This window comes from Streptopelia decaocto (assembly GCF_964273445.1).
Source record: "Streptopelia decaocto genome assembly, chromosome: 4".
Taxonomy (NCBI): Eukaryota; Metazoa; Chordata; class Aves; order Columbiformes; family Columbidae; genus Streptopelia; species Streptopelia decaocto.
In genome coordinates this window covers 25,010,804-25,032,339 of record NC_138658.1, presented here as the reverse complement: position 1 = coordinate 25,032,339, position 21,536 = coordinate 25,010,804, and the positions used below count along the sequence as shown (strand labels likewise).

Below are 21,536 nucleotides of genomic sequence, written 5' to 3'. Positions count from 1 at the left end.
ATAAAGGATTTGGCACACAAAGGTCTTGATTTGGTTTGTGTTGTAACTGAAAACATCAGAACTTCTAACTCAGAAAATCCTACATTTGAGCTGTAGACTTGACAGGGGATCAGGAAGAGCTTTTTGACCATGAAGATTAAGCACGTGCCTGCAGGACTGTATATACAAAATCCATCAGGAAGATTCATGACTGTCCAGAGATGGTGAGAAAGTACAGTTTTAACAAGGCTGAAAAAGCCATACGAAGCTGTGACAGTTTAATCGCACACTTCAGCTCTACCTTTGACACACTTCTTGTGCATTGAGCTGATGTACCAGAGTTATGCATGATTTGCAAAATGTCTGTAATAAGTGTAGGACACACACCCACTTCAGTCAAGGGATTGCTTGTATGAGGGGATATGCAGCTATTCTTGTATTTAATGTCAGCATTCCATTAAATTGACTTTATTGAAAAAAAAAAAAAAATATAAGAGGCCTGCTTGTCTGGTGGGGTGTATTAAGCCCCAGGGACGCAAGGGCTTCTTTAATATTGTGTGACAGCACCAAGCCTGTCAGGAAATATGAAATGCAGAGGTCTGTTAGTGTCTGTTAGCATCCCGCCTCCCTTAGTCTGAAGACGTATTATCAGTATATTCCTCATTACTGTCTGTAATCCGGCAGAACTCACCTCAAGAAACAGCTGGTGTCTTCCTCAGTGCTGGTTAGAATATCCCATGCTGTACTTGAACAAATCGTTTGCCTCTTGTTTATATTTTAGCAACTCAGTTCATTATTATTATTATTGTCTTTTACAGGTGAGTAATAGTCCCTCAGCGAATGGGAGTGCTACTATGAGAATAAGCAGGCAGATGAAAAATGCTTTTATAGCACACTTTCATAGTTGGAGCATGTTTTTTTTTTCCCAGCTGTACTGAAAGGAGCAGTTTACTGCCTGGATAATAATCTGATTATTTTACCTTTTCCTCTTATTTTCTCAACAGGAGAGTTGCCTGGTCCCAGTATGGAAGAACACAATGGCTCTGCAGAGACTCCCCTGCCGAGCCACGGGCGGCACAGTGCTGTCAAGTGTGGGTGGCTGCGAAAGCAAGGAGGCTTCGTCAAGACCTGGCACACACGCTGGTTTGTTCTCAAGGGTGATCAGCTTTACTATTTCAAAGATGAAGATGAAACCAAGCCTTTGGTAAGTGAAAGGAGGAAATAGGATGGGAGGTGATGGGGAGAAAGTAAGTAAATACAAGTAGAGTTGTCTGGTGTTGAAAGAACTAAACCTCTCCATCTCTGTCACTGACTTGGTACAGCTTGGGATTTTGTTTACCATGAACACACAACGGAGTCAGGCCTTGGTAATTAATGTGGTTCCCCGTCAGGCTTGTTTCTAAAACTTCTTTTTCCAGGTCAGGTTTTCTCATTTCCGCATTTTAAAGGGTGTGAAGTGTACATGAAGTTCAAGTAGCAAAAGTCAGTGAGATGGACATGATTGATGCAGATGAATAAGCTGTACTTGAAAAGTTACTGCGTATTTTTCTGCTCTTCAAAATGTTGAGTGTCCTCACTTTGTGTTTTCCCAAATAGGAAATCCCTTAAGCCTGGAGCTTGAATGCATTGCCATCTGTAGTGTGGAACAAACTGCTGTCTGCTGCCTACTTCTCTTGTGGTGATTTACTGCTCCTTAATGCTCATCTGTTTTTCGATCTATTTAGCTTTTTCACCAGCATGTTTTAGGGCCGTCAATCTCCAGAGTGCTGTAAGAGTAGAGTAAATAATGCTGCCTCTCAGGTGAGGGCAGGCCTGAACCTCTGTGATAATAAGTTAAGAAGAGAGATCTGGTGCTAGCACTTACAGGAGTATGGTAGTCCTATGTGTTAATAATTTCCTAGATGCTTGTGACTTCAGAAGAAGCTCTGACATCTATGAATTACCCTTTGCAGATATTAAAATATGACTGCACTCATACTTTTTATGCCTACCAAATTTTTGATGGTGTAGCTTTATGTGGAATTTGACAGGGCATTCTCAGAAATATGAAGCCCCTCTAGTCCACCTTCCTGGATGCAACGGCTCATGACACTTTGCCAATCTTTACAGCTTGCATTATGGTGCATGGATTAAGAAAACTGTTCAGTCTTGAGGTAAACGTTCACAAAGAAGGTTCATATGTGAGTTAACTTCTAAGCACCAATTTCACAGCGTTGGTAGCTGTTTGCCCGTAAAATTTTCCCATATAGTTACGGGTTAAATAAATAACACACTGCATATTTACAAACTACATGTTAGTGTGAGTACTTTGAATATGAAATAGCTAATAATTTCTGGGAAACCAAATGTCTTTCACTATATCTATTCTGATATTCAAGAGCAGCCATAAAAATAAAAATGTGTATGAGCCAGAGCCTGGGTTTTGAGAAGTACAACTCTGCTTCCTAGCACTTGACATTTGCTACTATGTTTGCATGGAAGGACTTAATTGGTTTTTGAGAGGTGACACAAAGTTTTATTGCCTGGAGGTTTGTGCAGCACTATAGAGCTCAAATTATCGTCTTGTCTGTCTTCCACTGACCTGTGGGATGGCTTCAGAAGAGACTATTTGCTGTTTCCCTTTTGTGGAGGTAGCGATTCTGATCTTCTGATACCTTTGGTAAGTTAGGTAACAGTTGACTAAATAACTAAAAGTTTGAGTTTTCCACTTGAGCCTCAAGTAACTTCATAAAGACACCTGGAGATATGAGGTGAGGGAGGCAAGTGCCAACAGAAATGTATTTGCCAATGGGTTTGGAAAATGAATGGACCTGTCCAAATTAGGATCAGTCAATATCTCATCTTGGTGTAGCTTTGGAATGTTTCCGAAGTAAACTGCACAAGTGTCCGTTCCTGAAATGTGGCCCAGGTTCAAAGCCACATGCAGAAATGGGTGTTCCCCATTCAACTACACTGAAGGGTTTGATGCATTAACGTTGACAAGAAAATCACTGTGACCTTCTGGGAACCCTGGTATTCTTGCTTTGGAGAGCTAAAGCAAAGAATTACATTGATACCATGGATTTTCAGTGCATAGGGATATCATTAGGAGATGGAGAGCTGTATTTTGTTACGTTAGCAATGTAGTATTGGATCTGTATGTGGGAATAAAAACTTGTTTATTCACTACTGGATTGTACAGTCTGTACGACATACAGTTGTACAGTGATTTGTCTAGACAATAACATAATAGAGTTAATGAATCTTTTTATAGATTGGATTGCAGTTTTATTTTTCTAGTTGGTTATGTTTGGAAGGAAGCAGAGACCTGTGATTACTCATCCTGAGGAATGCTCTAGTTACACACCTTGTGTATATATATTTGTAGGAGGTAGAAGTAGTACAACAGGAGAGGACAAGACAAACCAGTGAGTTGATGTTCATAGCCTTAACGTGAATTAGAGAAAAGCAGAGTCCAGTTTCTGGTGTAAATTCAGCAGGTCTCCTGAGCAGCAATTTTCTTCACATTTTAGGCTTTGGTTCTGTCCAGGCTATACTAGATATTACACACCGAAGTTTGCGTTTTTGAAAGTGATGGAGATGTGACTGGAACTGAACTTCAAAAGCATATTATCTGTTGGACTTTATTCTACAAGTGACTGTGTATAATGGGATTAAAGAAAAAAAAAATATTGTGTCTAGACCATCAGTAAATGCTTAGGAGTTTCTGAAGCATGCTCATTTCCTGCTAGTTGTATAGGTAGCTACCACAAAACGCTTTAGCCAATGTGTGTACATCTCCTTGGTGTCAGGCTATTAAATTTTAAAGTCACTAACTATCAGTGTGAGAGTGGGGAAATGTCCCTGCCAACCTGTGTCAACTGCCTACAGGTGCAGGGAGCAAGTGAAGAACAGCAGAGGGAAAAGCAGTACACATCTGTTTGTCTTAAGCCAAGGTCAGTGAATTGTCATTGATTCTTTATCATCATCAAACACAAGAATATTTCCCTTGTAGGGTTTTATCGGTAAGAATAGCAGCTAGATTTTGCTCTGATATCCTTGAAATGTCTCTGGGGATCTGGCAAAGATGGTGTTGCTGTTTACTGAAGATGCAGGTACAGAAAGCAGTAATATCTGGAAGGCAACCTAGCAAGTAAGTGAGCAAGCCCATATCATGTGAAGAAATAAAATCAGATTTCTGATAATTCTGTGTAATTTTTACCTTGGAAGTGATAGAGCATTCTGCCTTGTTAATTCTTTTTACCTTCTTGGTAAATCACCTTATTCCTGCTAGCCTGTTGTTCTTTAGAAAGCCACTATTACGCCGTATCTGAAGGTCAGCTATCCAAGCTTGAAACGTGGGCAGCTGAAAAATATCAGCATTAGCATTCCTTGTTTCACTGTACAGCTCTTGTTTAGATGCAGCCAATGAAAATCTGTGTCTTGCTTGTTTCTCTGCCAGTGGCTAACTTTTCCAGCTCTGTCTGGGTTGGTATGGCATTAATTGAAGGTAGGAGAAGGAAGTCAGTGTACTCTTGTTGATGAGACAGCTTGCTGCTTCGGTGCTTTTGAGAGCAGCAGGAGGGACCTTCCAAGCATCATCTCCTTGTTGCGGCTTTACTGTCGCATTCTCCTGGTGTTAGTGAGGAAGTGAGTTCATGGGAGCAAAGCCTGTCCTGATGAAGCAGCATTGGTATGAGACTCGAAATGAACACGAATGGCAGGATCCCTCAGTCAGAAGAGTCTTTTAGTATTTATTTGCCACTCAGCTTGGTTTGTGGACTTGAATTCGAGGTATGGATAGTAGAGAGATCTTAAAGAATTGTGAACTAGCCTTCAAGAAATACATGTTGGTGTATACCTGAAATCAGACAATGATATGCTGTTTCAGTTTACATCCCATTGTGAACATTTTGGTGTGTTCAGTTTCTATCCTCTACATCTTGTTAAGCTCATGCATGTTTGGTGTAAATAATGCTACACAGTATTTGATGGCTCACAGGATCTTAGAAAAGCCTTGGGAAGAGACAGCGGATTTCAGTGCTAAGGTGTGAATCTTAAACATTAAATTTGAATGGGTCTTTGACTGAAGCTGAATAAGTGGCAGCTGGAATATTAAGTGCAGGTTACCATTTTTCTGTAAGGGAAAGACTGTCTCTGTACAAACAGAATATTTTATCTACTGCTTTCCACCAAAATACGTGCTTCCCATCTAATTCAATTTGTGTAAAAATTTCACTGGTAGAAAAATCCACTTAATAGCATTAATAGGAAACAGATGACAAATTTCACTTGCATTTTTAAATGAAAATAAAGCTTCTAATGAATGTGTTAAATAGAAATTAATATGATAATTACATAATTTGAAACTTAGCCTTTCAGTATTAGTATTGAATATGATTACAGACTGAGCATTGAGCCTTTTTACAAGTTAAAAGGGAATGGAGGTCAAGGGAGAAAAACCAAATTGTACATGACATGCACTTCAGAACTGTGTCACAAGAAATGGGACTTGATGTGAAAACAGCAAGCAATGTCCAGACCGCTGACAGAGTGTGCTTTGGGTTGTGTGGGTTTGTGGTTTGTGTTTGGTTTGTGGTGGAATTTTTTGTTTGTTTGGTGGTTTGTGGTTTTGTTTTTTATTTTTGTGTTTGTTGTTTTGTATGCGTGTGTGGTGTGTTTTCTGTTTGTTGTTGTTGTTGTTTTCATTTTTAGGCAAAACACTTGCTATTAATCTAGGAAGCAAAAGCAGTCTTGGGATGGACATGTGATGCTGGGTAAAACCCTTACCTGTGTAGGAGCAGTACTCTGAAATACTGAGTTACCCGAGTTACCTACTGCAAACTGTAGGGGAGCAATTAATCAAATACCATTGTGTAGATGTCACAAGAAATGTAGGGGGTTGATAAAGTGTGTTTCTTGGGAATTTCCCTGAAAACTCAATATGCTGGATGAAATTATGTAAGATTTTCTCCATTAGTAGTGATGTTTGCCAGTAATGAAAGGACTTGTTAGGAAGGATTTCTGTTATTGGCTATTTAATACATTTTTTGAGGGTGTGGAATACAGAATTTAGGCACCAAACAAAACAAACTCTCCTACCCTTGAAAATTCCCCCAGAAAACACAGCTTAAACAGTTCACGTGAATGCAGTGGAATGGAAGGATGTCCAGTATGTCTTAAATGAAGATTTTAAAGCAGTCACATGCCACGGTGTTCTGCGAAGGCAGTCAGCCAGCTGAGACACTAACGTGCTCTGGAGCAGTCCTGAGAAAAGGCTTCCAGTTGGTCTTGCTGAACTTCACCTAAAAAAGTACCAAACTGAGAAGAAATAGCAGCTCTGTATTTTGGGTGTCTGAATAGAGCCTGACGCAGTCGTGGCCTGGGTGTCCTTGCTGTCCTGTCAATCCTTTGGCAGTCCCGAGTGTGATGTCGCTCCTGTGTCCTTCCCCTTCATGGCTTTTGACTTTGCACAAGCTCACTGAAGTGAAGTACTGCTTGTTGCAGTTTTGCATACGTTGTGTAAACTAGAAACAGATTTTGGTTTACACGTGTGCTCCTGGAATAACGACATTTCGTGTTTCTTGAAACGCTTAGTTGAAGGAAAAGAAGCCTCTGTGTAACATACCTTTCTATTTATGACAAATGCATTTTTTTCCTTTCTGCTCATTCTTGATCTCCTTCACTGAGCATAAAGTCAAGTTTTAAAATGAAAATGAACTTCTTAACTCTTATCGCTGAGTTTCAGATGAGATGGGAAGAGTTGTATGCTCTGTGACGTAACTAGCAGAATCTCACGCTTGTTGTCTATATGAGAAAGAAACAGATATGACCTGGCATTGCAACAGGCAAAGCCATCCAAAGCCTGATCCCTCTCACAGTGAACTACCCCAATGGTATTACATCTGTTTAGTGCAGAAAGTGAGGTGAAAGCCCCAAAACCACTTCAGGTGTTTCTTATGGGTTTTCAGGGAATGACCCCTCAAATACAGGACTATAAGCAGGCTTTTGCAACTCAAGTGGTGAAATTTCTAGAATACAGAGATGGTTATTAAAGGATAGGTCTTAGCTTCTACAGTTTAGTTCTGCAATTTTTAATACCTGCCTGTCTTTGGTTTTAAGTTGCTTGTTGCTGCAAGTTTTAGCAACTTATTCATAGCAATATGTTTTTTTTAACTGCAATTACTTAAGTCAGTGCTATTAAAGGTATAATATACTTAGGTCAGTAGATACCCATGGGAATTTTGTACAAAACAGGTGAGTGTGATAAGGGTAAGTTTACTTGAAACCAGGGTGTTTCTATTGCCATTATTCTGTTGCTTTGAAAGGATTTCTCAAATTTGCAGGACTGAATTTGCCCTCAATTTGAGACAAATAGCCATAAGGTCAGTCATTGAGGCGCTCAACTTGGAGTGGATCAAATTCCAACTTTAATCTCCTTTTCTGCTTATTTCAGACCAAACAATGTACTCATTTTTTTCAGTAATTGTTGTTTTATTTTATTCCTTTGAAAAACTTTGGAGGCCTTGGGCTTGGCCCAGTAGGAGTCTTAAAAATTTTCCCAGGAAGCAGAAAAGTTTCTCCTTCAGCATTACCTGCCACATTAGTTACAGGAGTGTCACTAAGCACTGTGCAAGATTACAGATTCTGCACCAAAATTAGGCAGTTTTTTTCAGTGCATTGCACCAGCTGATGCTGTTGGAAATTCAGTTCCCCCATGAAGATAGTTTTTAGATTTCGGTGCAGTGCAGGGAGTGTTCAGTGTCACTTTTTGTTGGCTTTGTATGTAGCAGTTGTGTCATTGTCTGTGACTCGACTGGTAACTGTGGGACAGGATTTGGGCGGCAGATAACATCTACAAATCACTATCCTGCTGTTGTACAATTTTCTTTAAATCTGTGCATATTTCATTCCTGAGGGCTTGTAGCTTTTCAGTCACCCTGAACTTGAGTGAATTTTCAAAACAGCTCTCAGGTGCAGTCTTTATCTTTCTTGCATTGCTGCTGTTTTCTCTCTTCAGATCCCGTTCTGAGCCCAACCACTCCCAGGTTTTCCTTTGCCTCTGAATACTTTGTCTGGTGAATTAACTGTCCCCTCCTCTCCCAGTATCTATAGCATTCATAAAGGGCCAGTTGTACAGTTGTTGCTCTCTGACATGGTTCAGTGTCTCCATCCTATTTGATGACTTCAAAAATAGCAGATTATAAATGGTTACCTCTGTGCCTCCAGCAGTTCCCCTATCTGCCTTTCAGTTTAAACTAAAGGTTTGTAAATATTTTCAACAATCAGCTTTTTTGATGCATGTTGACATTCACCTGCCCCCAAACAAAAAAGCTAACAGTGGTCCTAGATGCTGTGCAGATCTGAGAGCATGTCTGTATCCTTTTAGGCTTCATCAAATGAGTCCAGTGACTGAAGTTCAAAATTCCCTGGGTTGAGATGGTTTTGTAGGTAGAAATGCGAACCTTTCATGGTGTTTGGACTTGTGTATTCCTGGGTGACTTACTGCTGTTAAAACTAAATCGGGAAAGTCAGGATGGTAAAGAAGAGATGCCCTGTGAGTCTGCCTGTGTAATGTGGCAGGCAATACAGACCCACCTCCACTTCCAAAGCCATTTGGGAAAAATAGATGCATGCTTCCAGACTTCCGTGTATTTAATCAATCCAAACAGGGAAATTAGCTTTAGTAAATATTTTTGTAATAGAAGAAAGCAAAAGCTCTTATGGCATTGACAGAAAATGCTAACACCGTTGACCCATGTGTTCATTCAGAGCTAAAGCTCTCAAGTGTGCTACCATGTGTTGTGTAAACTATGTGTATAATTGGACTCAGCCAACAGCTGCTGTTAGGTTGGAGAAGATAGGAGATCTAATAAGATGTAAAGCAGCCAACAGCTTAATTTTGGTTCTTGGTGGCCACCGCATCTGCTTAGTCCAAATGTTCAGAGAACTGCCCCCACCTTTTGATATGTGGGACCAGGGAAGTAGCTTGTTGGAGCAGCCTGCTAACTCTGAAGTTAAACCCTTAGTATGCTTCAAAGCATTTTGTGAGAGTGATACTTCCACATGTAGAAAGCCACCACATGGTACAAAACTGCTTTTCCATGGGGAATGGCAGCGGGGGCGGGGGGGGGGGGGGGCTGTCTTCAGTCTTGCATTTGTTCTTATGCTTTTACCATCTTTCCCTCCTGCCTTCCCTCTCCATTTCTGGCTTGTGCCAACTGACGGGAGATTTTAATTTGCTGCCTTGCTTTGTTGCCTGCCAGGTGAAAACTGTGCTTTTGGTGGATGCTAGTGAATGTAGATTTTAATAGGTTAATGAGTTTGTGTGGAGAGGACAAAGGAGGTCATTGGTCTGCTGCTGGTTAAAAAAATACACCTAATATTGTGTTGTGATGGTTATCATTGATTATCTTCTTATACCACCTTATTTTCTGAAAGTCTGTTGAACTAAATTATTAATTGTGCCAGTGGTTTTGTATTGTCAGCTCCTCTGTGCTGCCTTTTGTCATACTCACTAGAACAGCAATGGTCTGCTTTAGATGTTTCTCTCCAGTTTCCCTTGCTGAATTGCTGTTAATACCAGCAGAGTAAAGCAGTTAACATGGATACTGCTACACATCACATGTGAGGGTAAAAGGTGCAATTCTGTGGAAATGCATCTTCAAATTCATCTTTAAGCAAATCTAATGGTTTTTCCTTTCAAGCATATGTGGAGCCTTAACCATTATAAAATTTATGGTTTTTGCACTCCATTAATTTGGACAGGAGAGGCTATGTGCTAGTTTTGTCTTGCCTGAGGTCAAACACTGGAGGTAATGAATAGATAAGGGCGTTGTGTTTTGGAGTCTGACTGATCAAATTCAGTGACATTTGATAACTGGAAGCCGCTGCAGGTAGCTTTTAGCTTAGTGTGTGCTATTCAGGAAATGTTTGACATGTGCGAAAGTTCAATTAGAGCTGCATTACCTTGCATAGGCCATAGGCGAGTGCCTTGGGTATTGCTAAGGGAGTTCTTTAATGTTGCTGTAGTAACTGAGGACAGATTCTAACAATTTTTAGCAGTGTTTATACAAGTCCACTAGTTTTAACTTCATTCAGCTGGGCTGCCTAAACACTCTTCTGTGTGACCTTAGGCTCAGCACATGATAAATGACATGGATTCTATGCAAGTTCAAATACAGCAAAATGGTGAAGATGTGCTACATAACATAAACACTGCGGGGGGGGGGGGTGCGGGAAAACCCAAAACTTGCTCAGTGTCTTGGTTATTAGAGCCTTTGGGTTGCCACGTGTTCCTTAACAAGCTGAGCCAGACCTTGCAAATCCCTTCGTACAGAACAAGTTTATGAGAACGGCCATCACAGATGGTATTTGTATTGGCAGCTTCAGAACAGGGGCCAAGGGTTGAATGGTAACAGAAGCAGCTAAATTAACTTCTAATGCTGGAAGGACATCCTTTTCAGTAGACTTGCAGCACAAAAGTTGAGCTAACAAAAGCTTTCTCTGTTACTGCCTGGTCTGTTGAATAAAACCCATTAAAAGTCTTCATTGTGCAGCTGCCCACAAAGAACTCCTGCTCTGAGCAAGTTATTGCAGCATCTCCAAGAAAAAGCAGACGCTTTTAACTCTTGAATAATGACCACAAGCAATTAAAGAGTACTAAGGACTTTCATAGACACAGGTTTTGGAAGCCTGTTGACGTGAACCAAGCATTAATGCAGGTGATAGGAAACAGGCTGTGATTTAAGTAATGGCCTCATGCTTTAGTAAGCTACTATACGTGCATTTGCTTGAATATGGTGTGGAGCTCACAATAATCTTCTTGTATGATGGCTCAGCAGCATAGACTTTTTCACCTAATCCCCAGGTTTCAGCTGTGTTTTAGGACAACTTTCCTATGCCTTTTCACTCCCTGTTCCCATAATGTCTGTTGCTTCGGACTTAATATTTCATTTCTTCCCATAAGAACAGGTGAAGTGGCAGGTCTCCTTTGCTTTGGATGGATGGCTGCTTTAGCCTTGAAATAGTGCTAGTCACATGAAGCATGGGGAGTGATGAAAAGCCTTCATGCCTTGGGGGCACCCCCAGGCTGCCCACTTGGTTGTTGGTGAGAACCAACTCCTTTTTTGCCTGTTTAATCAGAGCTTTAGTATCTTAAAAATGTATTTTATAACATACAAACACTCTATCAAGGTGCAAGAAAAGTAAACATATTGAAAAAAACATGAGAGTATTTATATGTATTGAAGCCCAGTGAGAAGGAGACACACATGCAGCTTTTTTCTTTTTTCTTTTTTTTTCCCCCTTTTCCTCATTTGAAGAGCAGTAGATAATAAGAAATAAATTATATCTAATAATAGATATAATGCATAATAATAAGTACTGCACCGCATCTGAAGAAAAGGTCTAGTATTTGTGGAGAGAAAGGATATTATTAAAAATGTTGCTCTGTCATTCTTAGAGTTACTATTTGCCACGTACTGCCTAGTGTTAAGGTGCTGGATTTCCGCCCTAGGATAAAAATGGATACCTTTCCTATTGTGTACCAGCAATTACTGACACTGTTTAGCTTTTGTGAGCTGAAAATATATTTAAAAAATTATTTATATGTTGTGTTTCCTCTGGTATGTTTTCTGCAAGTGAGTTGTGCTTAGCGCACTTTATAATAAAACCTTTCGTTTCTAATACGGAATCAGTAACTATGGAGTATCTGGGTGTGAACTTCATGGCTTCGCATGGTATCTTTTCTTAGATGCAGTATTATAGTACCTCTTCACCTACACGCTCTTAAATCCAGTGTGACAATCTAGTTTCATGTAAGTGAGACAGATGCTGTGATATAAACCAACTTTTATGTGTTACAAAAATAATGCCTTTCAAGAGGGGAAAGATTGCATAGAGGAACTTTTGGAAAAAAAAGTTACTAGTTACAACTCCTGTGAGCACTTGGCTGAAAAGGATAAAGAAAAAAGGCAGAGATGGATCTGTTTTCACAATTCCTTACAGAAATATTTAAGAGCAGAGAGGCTGCCTGTGGGCAGAGCTTGGATGAGACATCCAGTGGAAAGCAGAGATGTAGCAATGTGAAGCTTACTGTGCTGTAGCCTTCTGTGTGCCTGTCTTACGAATGCCAGATCCATCTCAAGAGCATCAAACCTGCTTCGTTTCCTTTAAATGAAGGTGTGTTACATTTCATGCAGTACCAAAACTCTTCTGTCCCCAAGTATCTTGCCAAGAGTGAAGAGCTCATGGGGGTTAGGCTTTGCAAAGTAAGTGTAATAGTGGACTCCTGAAGGTATGTTCCTTGGTATGAGAATTCACAGATTAGTCTGGAAGAAGTCCAGTGTTAGATTTCATTCACAGTCTAGCTGGCAACACATTTATGTTGCATTTAACTAGCTTCTGATCAACCACAGATCTTTTTCCTTTGGCTTCCTGGGTTCGATTGTTATTCCAGGTGTTTCTTCATTTTCTTTCTGTGTTTATATAATGTCATTTATATAAGCAATACTATCTGGGAAAAAAAGTATGAGTCACAGCTGAAAAACAGAGTACAAAGTCTCTGTGTCAGCCTTTTCGATGTACTGAAGTGTTTTGGCTTTCAGTCTTCTGGCGTTTGCCTCATTTCTCAATAGTTTAACCTGAGCCGAGGTGGAGGGTTCAGCAAAAAAGAAATCTTCGGAATTTTATAATGTGACAATAAGAACAAATGCATAAAATAAGTTTCTACCCTCTGGCTTGTACCAAGGTGAAGGTAAAATCTACCATTTTATGCGTAATCAAGCTGTTCTCAGCCAGTTGCAGTTGAGGATTCACATATATTGTGTCAAAGAGATGCTAGAGAGGAAATAGTGAGGTGTTTTCCTTAAAATAGTCCCCAGCTTCTAATAAAGCCCTTTTTTCAATAGAAGGAGTAAATTTAGTAGACATCCATGCTATCACTGGCTCTTACTGGTTGTAGAGCAGTATTCACAGGCAAGAAAATGCTGGTCCTTTTCCCTTCTCTTCTGCAAGCAGGAGCTTTTCCTTTACCAAGGCACTTGTGACTCCAGAGTGTGAAAACCCAGCCTTTGTTCAAGTGTAAAATGAGGATTTTAGGGCCAGTGCATGATGACCTTTGGGTTTAGGTGATGTTTCTCACAAGGCATGTGGATGAGTTTCTGATTGCAAGAAACAGATTACATCCACTTTCAAAAACAAGCGTGTGTGATGGCATTTGTTTTAACCTCTTTAGTGTAACAGCTAGTCTAGTAAATAAAGTTATTATTTTGGGGTCCCTTTGCTACACTGGAAAGAATTAACTGTGTGAAGAAACCACACCTAGTGCTCTGAATGCACAAAAGGCTTATTTAATGCATTAGGAAGAGTGTGACCAGCAGTTTGAGGGAGGTTGTCTTTATCTTCTGCTCTGCATCCAGTTCAGGGCTCCCCAGTTTAAGAAGGAAAAGGAATTGCTGGAGGGAGTCCAGTGGAAAGCTACAAAGATGATGAAGGGCCTGAAGCATCTTTCTGATGAGGAGAGCTGGGTCTGTTCAGCCTGGAGAAGGCTGAGAGGAGATCTTATCAATGCTTATAAATATCTCAAGGGTGGGTGTCAAGAGGATGGACCAGACTCCTTCGGTGGTGCCCAACAAGAGGATGAGGGGCAGTGGGCACGGATTGAAGCACTGGAGGATCCATCTAAACATAAGGAGAACATTCTTTCCTTTGAGGGTGTCAGAGCACTGGAACAGGCTGCCCAGAGAGGCTGTGGAGTCTCCTTTTCTGGAGACATTTTAAACCCACCTGGACACATTCCTGTGCCATCTGCTCTGGTGAACCTGCTTTAGCAGGTGGGTTGGACTAGATGATCCCCAGAGGTCCCTTGCAACCTCAGCCACACTCTGATTCTGTGATTAATGTCTAAATGTGAAAACATTTAATGTTGCAAGTAAAACTAATTAAGCTATGAAGCTGAAATGAAGAAAACACAGAGTAAAACCAAGATAACCACTCTTGGCTTGCATTTGCAACACAGCTGTATTCTTGCACTTCTTTGATATCATGAGTCATACTAAGTAGAGTAGTCTAGTATTTCTAAGGAAATGTTTAAACAAAAGGAAGGTCTGCAAGATTAAATTGTTGCTGCTTTTCTTGGTATCCCAGAAGATGACAGCATTGGGACTTCCCATGCTGTGTCCTGCTGAAAATACCAATAGACTGTTCAGAATAGCTGTAGATGTGAGCTGCTGTTCTTTGAATCCAATTGGAACGATTTTGTCCCAACTGGAGCGGTGTTGCGTGTGGAGTCTGTACTGCATACGTGTTTCTCAATGTGATTTCCACTGCTGGGAGCCCTGCTCTATTTGCTGCGTCTCCTTTTTTCTGGGTAACATGGGGTCTCTGTCATAAAACCAGCAGTACTAGTACTGCTGTGAAGACACCAGGTTTCAGAAGTTAGAACGGTTTCATTAGTGGAATAATGCATATTCACTCTATTTAAAAAAGAATAATCCCAAATATTTCTCAAACACTTTCCTTTGTTTAAGTATTAAATGTTTAGTACAGCTTTTAAAAGCAGTGCGTGGTAATTCAGTACTGTGATGTTCTTCATAATAGCAGCCATATGACTTTCATCTAGTGCGGTGATCAACAGTTGTATGTCTCCAGATTGCTGCGGGACCCCAGAAATGAAGGATACTTTCCAGATCCTCTTTTCTTTGAAGGGCTTGAGTTTAATTGTGTACCTAAGCAGGCATTCCTTCACAAGCTTTCGGGTTACCTTATTTGCCAAAAGAAAATATTACCATTAAAGAACAAGCTTGTGTACTTGACTCGGATGGAGTCTGCCAGAAAGTGTCCATTGTTTGCTTTTAAATTATATTGCTTTCTTCACGGTAAATGTCCCCAGTGTGCTCCTGTGCTCTCCCTCCCTGCCCCATTGCACTGTGCTTTGGGAGAGGAGCAGAGCTGGGGAAGGACAAGATGACATGCAGGGGTGAAAGGCCCTCAAGTACCCTTCGCACTTGGCTTCCTCTGGCAACATCTGTGTGCAAGGGCTGAGACCGTCTGCAGGGCATGGATGGTAGATTTCCATCACCCCTGTCCTGCCATCCCTTCCCTGCTGGCATGGGAGTACTGGCAGAAAGAGGGGATGGATGCTGTCCAGTACTGGGATCCCAGTGAGAAACTGCTTTGTGGATTTAGTAGCTCAAACATGCAGTAGTCCCGTCAATGTTGGCAGCTTTCAGAGTGTGATTTGAGCTGGCAGCATTGAGAGGGTGCAAGGAGGGGGCATTTTGGCGAGAGGTGAAATGTGTGCATGCAGAACCGTGCAGTCTTTTTCTCTGTGGGAGTTTGAAGGCGTATTAAGTATTTGACCTTGGGAGGGAGGGTAAAGTGGTCAGAGAGGTCTGGATGAGAAATGTTAGCTGTGTTGTGTAGGCTCAAGGAATGTAACCTGAGATGGAAGGAAGAGCGTGTTGAATGAGTCGCTAGAGAACAGGACCAGCGTTTCACAGCAGGTGTGGGAAGGAAGAGCTGGACTTCCAGGACACAAAGAGCTGGTAAGACTTAAATTAGTCTGTTAACCACATTCTTCACATTCTCTCAGTTTTCTTCAGAGGATAATTATTTGCTTGTGTTGTTCTGCCTGGCTCAGCTTGTGAGACGCAGTGTGCATCTGCAAATGGCATTAGCTCCAGTATTTGGCTTGTAGTGCATTGTCATAAAACACTTGACCCACTATTGTTTTCCAAACCTCCAGCAGCTCACAGTAGTGTTCGGGAAGTTATGCTCTGTAGATGATACAGGGACAAGGGTTTTTTTTTACAGACTGCTCTCGAAGTATTTGTGTAGACACTTTCCAATTAATGTCTGACAATAGAATAACAATGTTAAATGAAGAAGAACATAAAAGGCCAGGGCATTTCTGAGATGTTAGAACAATAAATATGCTTCTCTAAAATTGGTGGTAATGCCAGGAATGGGACAAATGGCTGCTGAAGAAAGAAACCAGCTAAAGGAGAAAAAAAAAAAAGCCTTTTATCCTGTGAATTGTGTCCAGCAGGTCCCCAGTGTGTTGGAAACATTGAGAAAGAGTATAAAGTATTTTTATATAGGGTGGCTGTGATTAATAGTATTTAGAAAAGAATTGCTGAACATTGTGGAGTTTATGAATGTGTGTGTAATCAGTGAGAATGTTGAAGGACAGATTTTTCTATTAACTGCTTACATGGGTGAGAATTTGGCCGCTGAGTGCCCAGCAGGAGTGAGGCAGTAGAGTCCCTCCCAAGAGGAAGGCTGTCATCATCTCCTTTGAGAGATGGGAGGGATGTCAGGTTTGGGTTTTTGGTTTAAGGATGTTTAATTTCGAACAGTGAAGGTAGTGTTATTGAGAAACGCCTTAAGTCCTTTTATAAAAAGTGGATCCTGGCTGTCTACTTTTTATTTTTTTAATAAGAAACCCACTAAGGTTGGTAATAGGCTGGTACACTAAAATGATTACTCTGGATTCCTGACTAGCATAAATTATTTGGAATAGACCTTGATGTTAGCTGCCAAGAAGGAGCACTTGAAGCACTTCCATAGGACTCCTAAATTTAGAAGGTAGCACTGAAATGAGTGCCTGGACAAATTCTCATTGACATGAAAGTAGAGTAAGATCTGAAAATACTCTTCCTTTTGTTTTTGTTATTCTGGGCAATAGTAGTTAAAGTTGGGGGGATGAAAAAACAGATTCTGTAATGGGTGACAGGAGTTCCCCAGCAGCAATGTGTGCCAGGCAGAGTATCAATTATGGCTGCTTTTCTTTGGATTTCTGCAAATGCCTTTCTGAAAAACACAGTCGTAGAAGGGGCATGAGTTCGGTGTAAGTGATGTGGAGATGCAAATCAGGATAGGGGGAATGTCAAAATAGATCACTGCAGCTTCTTTTGTATAGCAGCAGAGGGGCAGGGAGACAATTTGCTGACAACCAGCAGAAGCAGCTTTGGGTGCAGGTGCCAACAATTGCTTGTGGATCAGGAATATCAGGTGTAAGTTGTTATTTGCCTTGCCAGGGATAATTATTTAGACAGCTAATTTTCTTCAGCTTTATGCTGGCAATCTCCTTGCCCCGATGTGGGTGAGTGGTGCAATGCAGCTGCTGTACTATTAAATATTGGGTTGTCTGGTGGCATCTGTGTCACCTAGGACAGCTGAAAAGCATGCTGTGGGCTACACTTCACCCAGCTGCTGGTGGGGCAGGTTTTGCCACAACCTTGATGTGCTCCAGAAGTCTCCAGTGACCAGTGTTCAGGCCTGGGCATTTCTTCTTCCTCTCTTCAGAGCAATTAGGTGTTACACAAGTGTATGGACCTCCTTCTGAACTAGCTTGCTGATCAAGATGGAATAACCACTGGAAAAAGGCTGCTTAGAGTCATTTAGCTTGGAAAAGACCTTGAAGATCAAGTCCAAGAGGTGAGTGTGAGGAGAACTGCGCTCTGGGGCTGCCTGAGCGGCAGCAACTTGAACACTGTTGTCAGTCAGCTGTGGTGGCCAGTCACCTTTTGCATCTTCCACCCTGATGTGAAGTGTGCTCGGGATAAAGTTGTATTTCTACATAGTGTTACTACAGGTAACACTGTCCTTTCACATTCTCCTCAACCTTGTGGTGGTTAAGTGGACTGGAGGGACAAAGTGCCAAAAAAATACTTGGGAAGGGGTGTTAGGAACATTTGGAAAGAACAAAAGCAGGACTGCTGCCTAGGCAGCAGGCCTAAGGGCATAGATCTAGCCACATGTTGATTCCCTTAAATGATTGTCTGCCCTACCTAGTGTGGCAGGTGTCTGAATGAACAGAGAGAATTTCTGAACTGTATTTTCAGAAAGTGTTACATGTTATGTGGCTTGTTAAATATATGAAAGCCTGTGCGATTTTTGGTGGGAAGAACTTCAGTATCCCAAAAGGAAAAGCCTCGGTTTGTGGCTTTTTTTTTTTTTTTTACAATTACTCATAGTTAGTGTATGGATAATGTAATAAACACTTTTTAACTTCAAAATGTTGCAAAATTTGGGTGAAAGCAGGTAAAGATAACAGTTCTAATAGGATTTGAAAATAAGATTCAATTGTAGTTAATATTTTGAAAATACACAGACCTCATTTTATAGGAGGCTTGTAGTGCATTGAAAAAGAATTGGATGGAATTGATCCATTGTTTTGGTTTCGTCTGTGGATTAAGTCCACAATAGGATTCACATTTTTGTGCACTGACTGTAACACAGATTTTTCTCTGAGGCAAAGCCATGGTCTTTTTCAGGGCCGTGGTGTACTAGCACTATCTTGCTTAAGGTAGGACCTCTTCAAAACCTCTAACTGCATACATAGAAAAAAATTAGATAAATTAACAGTCACCAGTGTTACAATAGTTGGGACACTGATTTTTTAACCTATGTTGAGATTCTCAATACAGAAGCAATTGCAAATACTACACACTGCCATCAGCAAGATGGACAAATATGTATCCCCCTTTTTTTCTGCAACATTTTATAAAGAGTTTCAGAAATTAAATTTTTTTGTTGTTGTTTGCCCAAGGCATGCTTGTTAGTGGAACATGGAGAAAACATTCCTTCAGAAGGAGAAATGAAAATTTTGTATTCAGGTCTTGCATGCCCAATCAACCCAACCGATCTTGTGAAAATCAGCAGAGAAATAAGATTTTTCTGCTCACCTGAAAGAACCTGGTGAAACTACGAAGTTGGGTTCCTAAACGGAAAATACCATTTTAAATCCCTGGAGTGTATCTTGTGAGGGACAAAGAGAGCTGAGCTCCCTGTGGCTGCAGAGAAGGGGAGTAGTGTGTCGTGTAAAGACTCCATGAAAATGGCAACTGTTCATTGCAGCCTGTCTCTTATTATGTGGGATCACAGTAGTGGAAAGGGCCTTTTAAAAACTTGCTTAGGAACACACAGCTCTGAATGCGTTTAGATCTTGGATCCACTTTGCTGAATTGCACTGAAGTCTTGATGTTGCCTTCAGCGTGTTCGAAATGCCTGAGCTGGGGAACAGGAATGGGCTGGGGTGGTGCTTTGGGATTATGCTCTTCTCCAGCATGGCCTCTGAAGGCTGTGTTGTGGCTGCTGGTGGTGACATTTGTGTGCCTGTCACCTTTGAGAACAGTTGTAACCATTTTAAGGACAAGTAAAATGCCCTTTGTAGTTCTTCAGTAGGAAAATTTTATTATTGTCGTTTCTTTGGCCCATGTTCCTTATTTCACTTACCTGTGGGTGGGAACCATGAGCTTTGTGTGGGATAAACTGACAAGACTCTTAACTGCACTGTTGTTATTTCTAATTTCTTACAAAAGACAGTAACTACCAGGTCATGAGTAAGGTCTCTCTGCCTTCAGCTGTGAGGAAGTAAACTTTTTCTAATTCCCTGTGGGACTGGAAGTGCATTATTGCTACAGGGTGTAATGATAAAATACACTGAACCTTACACACCCTTTGTGTGTACAGAGTTGGTGGCACAATGCAATAGTATGTGTATCGAGCATTTGCATATGGGCAGTTATGTTAAGTGTTTTCCTAAGAGATCACATCTGTGAGAATTGCATAATAAAACTGGGATTAATGCAGTCACTGAGCATCAGGCAAGGCCTGGGCATCTCTGCTCTGGTTTTGCCTGCTCAGTTTATTGGTGGGTGAGGGACTGACTTGTCTGTATCCATCCTCTTCCAGTGTCTCATAAGCTGAATGGGCAGGGAAAAATCACATATATGTGGTGGAGTGTTGCCAAATCCCTTCCTTTGCCAAATATATCCAGTCATCTCTGGAAATATGCATTCTTCTAGTTTAGGTCATAAATTAAAAATGGGCCTCTTGTCACGTACGTGCTTTTATAGATATTAGCAGTGTGATATTAGAGGCTGGTGGGAATTTAGTTTGTGTAGATATTCCCATCTAGGCAAGTACAGAGAAAAATTAGCACTGTGCAAAGATTTCTTTAGTGTGATCCAAAAGTAAAAGAGCTGTGGCTTTGGGATGTTGAGATGTTTACTGCAGGAGTCTGCTCACTTCTTGTTTTCTTGAGTCTTGTATTGAAATACAAATCCTGTGAAGATACCTCGTATCTTAACTGTGTCATTTTGCTGCTTTCTGCTAATAAGTCTTATTACTTGTTAATTACTTAGTGTAAACACCAGATGTAAAGAAGGACCACTACGCTTTCTTGCTTGATTTGACACCATTTAAAAACAGATAACATGGAAATGCTGGTTTGTACTCTCTTACAGGATGCTAATATCTACCACTTTTTCAAGGAACAGTATTAGTCAGGCACTGTCAAGAGGTTAATTTTATTCTCTGACTGCTGGATTTTGATAGGTTTTTAAGATAACTACAAGGAAGTTTTTAAGCAATACTGTGTTGCACTTAATACTTATAGCCACAGGACTGTTCACTCCTTCTTTGTAGGCAAATATTGCTACTGTGCTGTTCTATCAGGTTATGAAACTGATGGCTGGTTTCTGCTTAGAGGAGTGAACAAGAGGTTAATATTCAAATTTATGAATTGTTTATTCTGACCTTAAAATTCTTCATAACTTCTATGGAAATGTTGTGTATCACTTAAAATGAAAAGGGTGGAACAGAAGTTTCACTGTTGTTTTTTACAGGAGGGTTCTGTGAAATACCGAAATGTTTAATGTCCTCCAACCATTTCTGTAAGGAATTCCACCCCGTTGAATTCTGCAGAATCCTTTTGTTAAACCATAGACCACAATTTTCTAGCTAACTCCTGCATGAGTTTTCCAGAAGTGTCTCTCCTGTCCCATATAATTAAAACACAGGATGTAAGTGAGCAGGGGTGGCAGCTCCCAACAGTTTTGGGTCAGGAGAATAACAATCCCAATGAATCAGAGACAACTGTCACCATTTATCATCTGAAGTATCAAATAGAGCTTGCTGGAGCAGAAGGGATGTCCTTCCATGGGAGTGATGAGGCTGGTGGCAGGACGCTTAAGATCACATAGCAGCAATGGGAAGAAGGTCTGTTAAAATCGAGGGGAGGGTTCTTCTGCACAGATCCAGGGTGGACAGTTCTGCAAGGAGGTCAGACAACTCCTTCGGTGAGGTGGCCTGAGACATGACTGTAGTTTTCAGCTATTGCTCACAGTCTGCAGACCGAGGGGTGACAGCCAGTGTTGTCTTCAGTTGTACGTTTCAGTAGGTAACTGCCATGTTTTGTAAGGCAATTTTGATTTTTGTTTCTATTTCTATTGCACACGAGAAGCTGATGTTCTTTGACCAGCTGTTCTTCATTTCTTACTAGGTTTACAATGACTTGTGAAATCCTTTCTCTCCATAGCTTATGCATTTATAGTGGGAGCTAGATTACCTTTTGCTTACTTAAAATTATGTACCCGAATGTGCAAATCAAACTTGAGATAAAACCAAGGTGTGGAGGCATGATTGATAGGTTTTCAGTGCTCAATTGGTTACACTGACTATATGAAAAATGAGGCTCCTTTTGGGGACAAGTTAAATGCTTAAAACTACAGTTCACTGCTTTATTATCTTAGCCCTGGCACTGCAGTGGATAATTAAACTACATAAAT

At 40.8% G+C, this 21,536-nt stretch overlaps 1 protein-coding gene across 3 annotated transcripts in view; it reads left to right on the top strand.

The window, feature by feature from the left end:
- ARHGAP24 (Rho GTPase activating protein 24) overlaps window positions 1-21,536 on the top strand; it is a 244,228-nt gene that overhangs the window by 71,356 nt on the left and 151,336 nt on the right. For all 3 annotated transcript variants that reach the window (XM_082050916.1, XM_082050917.1, XM_082050915.1), the window contains exon 2: window positions 984-1,183. In XM_082050916.1, the coding sequence (XP_081907042.1) occupies window positions 1,004-1,183 (180 nt within the window). In that variant the 5' untranslated portion in view covers window positions 984-1,003. The remainder of the gene's footprint in view (window positions 1-983; window positions 1,184-21,536) is intronic.